At 35.5% G+C, this 6,000-nt stretch overlaps 1 protein-coding gene across 2 annotated transcripts in view; it reads right to left on the bottom strand.

The window, feature by feature from the left end:
* The window catches only part of LOC110463415 (microtubule-associated protein futsch-like), a 138,881-nt gene that overhangs the window by 100,551 nt on the left and 32,330 nt on the right, over positions 1-6,000 (bottom strand). For both annotated transcript variants that reach the window (XM_021517995.1, XM_021517996.1), the window contains one exon: positions 5,826-5,932. In XM_021517995.1, coding sequence (XP_021373670.1) covers positions 5,826-5,932 — 107 coding nt within the window. The remainder of the gene's footprint in view (positions 1-5,825; positions 5,933-6,000) is intronic.

Genomic DNA, 6,000 nt, shown 5'->3' with positions numbered 1-6,000 from the left:
TACATGTATGATCCTTAGCGTGTTATTGTGCTGGTACATGTATGATCCTTAGCTTGTTATTGTGCTGGTACATGTATGATCCTTAGCGTGTTATTGTGCTGGTATACATGTATGATCCTTAGTGTGTTATTGTGCTGGTATACATGTATGATTCTTCGCTTGTTATTGTGCTGGTACATGTATGATCCTTAGCGTGTTATTGTGCTGGTACATGTATGATCCTTAGCTTGTTATTGTGCTGGTACATGTATGATCCTTAGCGTGTTATTGTGCTGGTATACATGTATGATCCTTCGCTTGTTATTGTGCTGGTACATGTATGATCCTTAACGTGTTATTGTGCTGGTACATGTATGATCCTTCGCTTGTTATTGTGCTGGTATACATGTATGATCCTTCGCTTGTTATTGTGCTGGTACATGTATGATCCTTCGCTTGTTATGGGTCTGTTTTCTATCAGCTCATGCAAAGTGCTACACCTTTTGATCGTACAGTACAGAAATTCAAAGTTTAATATATATTTATGTGTAGTTCTTTTTAACCTTTTTGTGAAAGCCTGAAATGTAAACATCTTTGAAAATTTGTGTCTGACCTGATATCTCTCATAACCTTCAACCCACTGTAATTCATTGTTTTAATTATGTTAATTACTTGATTTACCTTGAATAAGGGGCAGGAGACAATCGTCTTCACAAGTCGTTTTCTTTCCTTCATCTCCTTACTATCAATCAGAGATTTGCGAAGTTAATTGTTTATGAAATTGATACAATGATACGATGCACAATCCAAGGAAGGCTTTCTCCATCAAGTCTCCGCCAAGCGTAAAAGTTTCAATCACATATCAGCATCTGATATCTCTTCCACATATCAATACAAACTATCAAAGTAAGTATACAAGTCCCACCAAAAGGCTATCTCACTGAAATGTCATTCCACTTTTCGCAATGATTGCAGAAATAAAGAAAAGTTCTAAAACAAAGGTAAAATCACAAAATTCCGCCACTTGGTTTTGATTTATTCGTGTTTTACGTCCTATTAACACATATGGTCATTTAAGGACGTGCCAGGTTTTGGTCGTGAAGGAAAGCCGGAGTTCCCGGAGAAAAAACCATCGACCTATGGCCAGTACCTGGTGACTGCCCAACGTAGGCCTTAAACCCACGACCCAGTGGTGGAGGGCTGGTGGTAGCAGAATGTCAGACGCCTTTACCACCTGGCCACCGTGGCCACTTAAGGAGAGTTAAACAACAAAATGAAATGCTTTAGAAAGAAATTGGTATGTCTTGAATCAACATTTGATCAAACAAATTGTCAATCCTTGGATTTAAATGCACATCTTGCAAACACATGCCTTACCACCTACCAAGTGGTAACCCGAAAGAAAACAAAGTGTTTTTCTTCTCACTTTGAGTACATGTCATCATCAGTGATTTAATACAATATAATCCCAGTAGGTTTTACTTTCCTCTGAGGTGGTGTGGTTGACACTGACCTTGTCAGATTTCAGTCTGACACATCAAACTGATTTGTATATTTTCTTCTGAGATTCCGACACAAATCTCCCCTACATTGCCCTTGGTAACAGTGATTGAGGTGAGTGGGTGGGTGACACAGCCCTCCATTTCACCCCGGGTAACCGGTGCTACTTTCGGTGTGACCAGCAACTTTTGGTGTAGATCTATTTTTTTCAATTACTACTGTGAAAGTTTCGATATATTACTTTAGTAACTGTAAGCACCCCTGAGGAGCTGTGTTGTACAAAACGCTTTTTATCTGAGTGAATCAATATTGCATTTCACCTGTCTTTCATATTTCTTATTCATATTTCATGCATTTCCTCAAAAATGTTAATTTCAACGGAAAATATCGCAAAAGCATTGCTTATCAGTCAGAAACATTGCTTGTCAGTCAGAAACATTGCTTGTCAGTCAGAAACATTGCTTGGCAGTCAGAAACAATGCTTGGCAGTCAGAAACAATGCTTGGCAGTCAGAAACATTGCTTGGCAGTCAGAAACAATGCTTGGCAGTCAGAAACATTGCACCGTGTATTTAAGTCTGTTAATTTTATTTTTTTGATGCTTAATTGTTTGATGCACATTAGTTAAAATAGATACTATTCTTGGAAATCAAACGGATTTACATTAACTGTTTCAACCAAGGGGGATAACTTAACTTCATCTAATTATACAAAATGTGTGTATAATATATATATATATATGGATATATAGTTAAGAATCAGCATTTTTTGCAAAATTTAATGTTGCTTAGTTTCCAATGGATTTAATATTAATTTCCAATGTTTTAACAAAAACAAAACAAAATCTGATTCAAAATCAAATAAACCAAAAAAACTATATATTCTTAACATACTCAAACCAATTACTGGAATATTAATTAAAGCTCGCACAAAAACATTGTTTCTACGTACCTCCACCCCTCCTGTGATGCTGATAGAAATATCAATTATAGGATATGCTTGTTGACTAACTACTGGCCCATTTGACCAGAAGTTTATATACACCGGCTAATTACTGACCATAATGCCCATGAATACCCCTATACAGAATTTACCTCCACGTCTAGAGAGTGCCTAATAACTGTATTAATACTATACAAGGCCTTTTACTCCTCGGTGTATAGAGAGTGCCCGAATATAATATATAAGTACAGAGTATATATAAACATATACTTATCATTGTTCTTGCCTCAATTGCTTTTGGAGCTGGCATGTTTATTTAATATGAGTTTAATATCATACAATTTAACACCAGAGTCAATCAAAACAGGCTCTGTCAAATCAGATGGGGTCTCGGTGAATTTATTGGTAAGTTTTTAAAATTTATTGACATGAATTTTCCCACAATTCATAGTTACATTATCCAATTTTCACTTTATTTGCCCAGTCTGTATTTATCTACTTCTAAAAAACAATTTTTAAATTTGCTTTTCCTGAAGATGTATTCTATATCGGGAAGCTTTCGCTAATAGTCCAACTGTCACTGTATTCGCCCGATATTAATATCTCCCTTCACATTACTAATAACGTTTGTTGTCTTCTTCCGCCAATACATTCCCAGAGGGTCCGGGAGTCATAGAACAATGGACTTTCTGTATACAATAGCTTGGTCACAAAGGGATGCTTATTGTGATGACTCCAAAGACCTAAGCACAGACCTACTATATACCGCTGGGTATATATGTCTCTTGTCTTTTTACTCGTATTGTAATCCAAGACCACACATCAACCTACAAGCTACACCTGAGGGTTTTTTCTATTAGCAGTGTTGATGTGTCTGTCCAGGCACCTCTAGCCTGTTATCTGGTGAGAAAGTGTGGCCAAGTTATGAAATTTCAGTAAGATGGCACTTTAATATGACTTGATTGGTCGCACCTTCTGTGTACTCTTAATTGACCTTCGTTGTTGCAAAGACTCAAAACCAAAATCAGGATGAAATTAACCTCCCCTCACTTTCACCCTCCTTCCACTTCCTTCTTTATTTTCTTACTCTCCTCTCTAGAGCCTCGTCATTCACAGACCACACATCAAGCTTAAAACACCCAAGTTTTGTACAGGTAAGGCATACAAGCAAATCTAATCAATTTTCACCTAGCGCTAAGTTGTTTAGGCTCAAAGATAGGAAATTGACTTTTAACAGACAGTTAAAAGTTTAGGCTCAAAGATAGGAAATTGACTTTTAACAGACAGTTAAAAGTTTAGGCTCAAAGATAGGAAATTGACTTTTAATATAACAGACAGTTAAAAAATGCCAATTCAAAGCAAAGAGACGTTAAACAAAAACATGTGAACGTAAATGAAATGAATGTGCTTCTTTTGTGGATGTTTGAGTAAAGCAACATGGAGAGTTGATGTACATCAATAATGATTAACTCATTCACCCCTGAAGACACATTTGAACTCTTCTCATTCAAAGGTTGGAATAGTTCATTATGAAATTCAGGGGTGAATGAGTTAATCTCTTTAAGCCAGAGGTAGTTATCATAACTTTTGTTTGTGTATTTATAGATTCTCTGACTTGTTTACAATTGTATACATTAACATGTGTTTATAAAAGGGTAGGGAGGGGGCTTATTTCTGAGTGGGATCTTATATGCGGTCAAATATGGTATATTTTACTTTACCATGGCAGAAGAGTTCCAAAATAAGAAATGTTACATTTTAATGTATAAGCAAATGCCATAAATGTAAAAAAAAAAAAAAGTTTGGAAATATTCCCCGATCCCTTTATAAGTATGATTATATATCACCAAATATATAGGTAGTAACAACAACACTTTTCGAAAGAAATATTGATGAAAATCATACTATTTTAAAAAGAATGATATCCTTGGGGGGCGGGGGTGGGGGGAGGGCCAGAGATCAGGAATAGAAGGGAGTTTTCCTAGTCTATCTAGCTGTACAAATCAGCACCACACAAAATATGATAGAAAGCAGTATTTATAGCATGTTAATGACCCTCTCTGAAATGTAGATCTTTTATCTGTTACTATTTCCAGATAAAGAAACCAGTTAAAGTTTCAGTCAATGTGTAAACCCGACGTAATATTGTTCTCTTTTTTTAATTAGTAAAATAAAAATATGTGTAATTCAACAAATCAGTGAAAGTCTTAAATTATCAAAACTAAAAAGATTTCATGCCTTTAGGTCTCTTGTTTTTATAAACAAACAGCGACAATCCAATCAGTTTTACTTGTGTGATTCTACATGTACACAACTTCAGAAAATAAATCATGCAAGCTGTTCAGTGTAATACATTTCCATAACTGGTTTTCTAAATAAACTCATTTCTGATATATATAGGAGCAATGTCTGGTCCATATTGTTTAAAGCTTGTTTAATTAGCGACAAGTCACCACAAAACTATTTGTTTATCTAAAGTTTAACAACAATTTAGCCCAATATTTAAAGAAAATCTCTTAACCAAAATTTTCCATCTTGCATATTTTTTCAAAATATTCAAATGTAAAACCCATGTATAGATTGAAAAATTATTAGCTGAAAACAGAGAACATCATCTTTTTGCGTTAATTTATATAAAAAATCCTAGCTTGAGTTGAGCAATAATTTGACAAGCTTTGAACCTTCAGTCGCAGCAGCTGTCTATCTGTGTAACATGGACAACAACACATTCACAGGTAAAATAAAGTAATAAACAATTTCATCATTCTGGATCCTGTCAGAAAACTTAATATTGAGAGATAAAATAGAAATTCTCAGTCATAATAGAGAGCTTGTAATACGAGAACAGACATTCCCCTTTAATAAGCCAGTACATGTATTTCTGATATTGGTGGTTGAGCGGCAGTTGTGGACTTTTATCAGATAATCGTTAAGTACATTTTACTAAATATGGGAGGTACATCGTAAAAAAATCACAAGTGCAAATTCTGCGTCACCAGAGTTACTCACACTAAATCTCACAGTGAGACATCCTAACTCACGCTGAAATGTGTCTCACACAATGTGAGCCTATTAAATTTCACACAATTGAAAAGATTTTCCCTCCATGTCACACAAAGCCATAAATTGGTTATTTTAGCTTGAGTGATACTAAGGGGAAAAACTCCAATTGAAACAGGATTTTTTGTAAGTTTGTACCTTTTTTTAGCAATATTTCATCTATATCTAAATTTTAACTTTCACAATATCTAAATTAAAGCATGCACGAAAGAATTATGGAATGACTCTAACTCTATATCTCAGTCCACAATCGCACTCAGTCCAGTCTGACTCGCTGAAAAAAGGATTTCCAAATAAAAGGTAGCATCATACAATCTGATATATATAGAAGTGAGAACCTCCTACCTGTAATTTCTTGATCGTTTCAGCATACTCCAGTCTCACAGTCTCTAAGTCTGCCTTGTGGGTTTCATGGAGCGCCGTGATCTGGTCCTGGTGAAGGGCCAGTAACTCTGAGAACAGATACACAGGTCAGAGATGTAAAGTACGGAGAGGACAGATACACAGGTCAGAGATGTAA

This window comes from Mizuhopecten yessoensis, unplaced genomic scaffold (assembly GCF_002113885.1).
Source record: "Mizuhopecten yessoensis strain PY_sf001 unplaced genomic scaffold, ASM211388v2 scaffold10903, whole genome shotgun sequence".
Taxonomy (NCBI): domain Eukaryota; kingdom Metazoa; phylum Mollusca; class Bivalvia; order Pectinida; family Pectinidae; genus Mizuhopecten; species Mizuhopecten yessoensis.
This window is presented reverse-complemented; position numbering and strand designations above follow the sequence as displayed.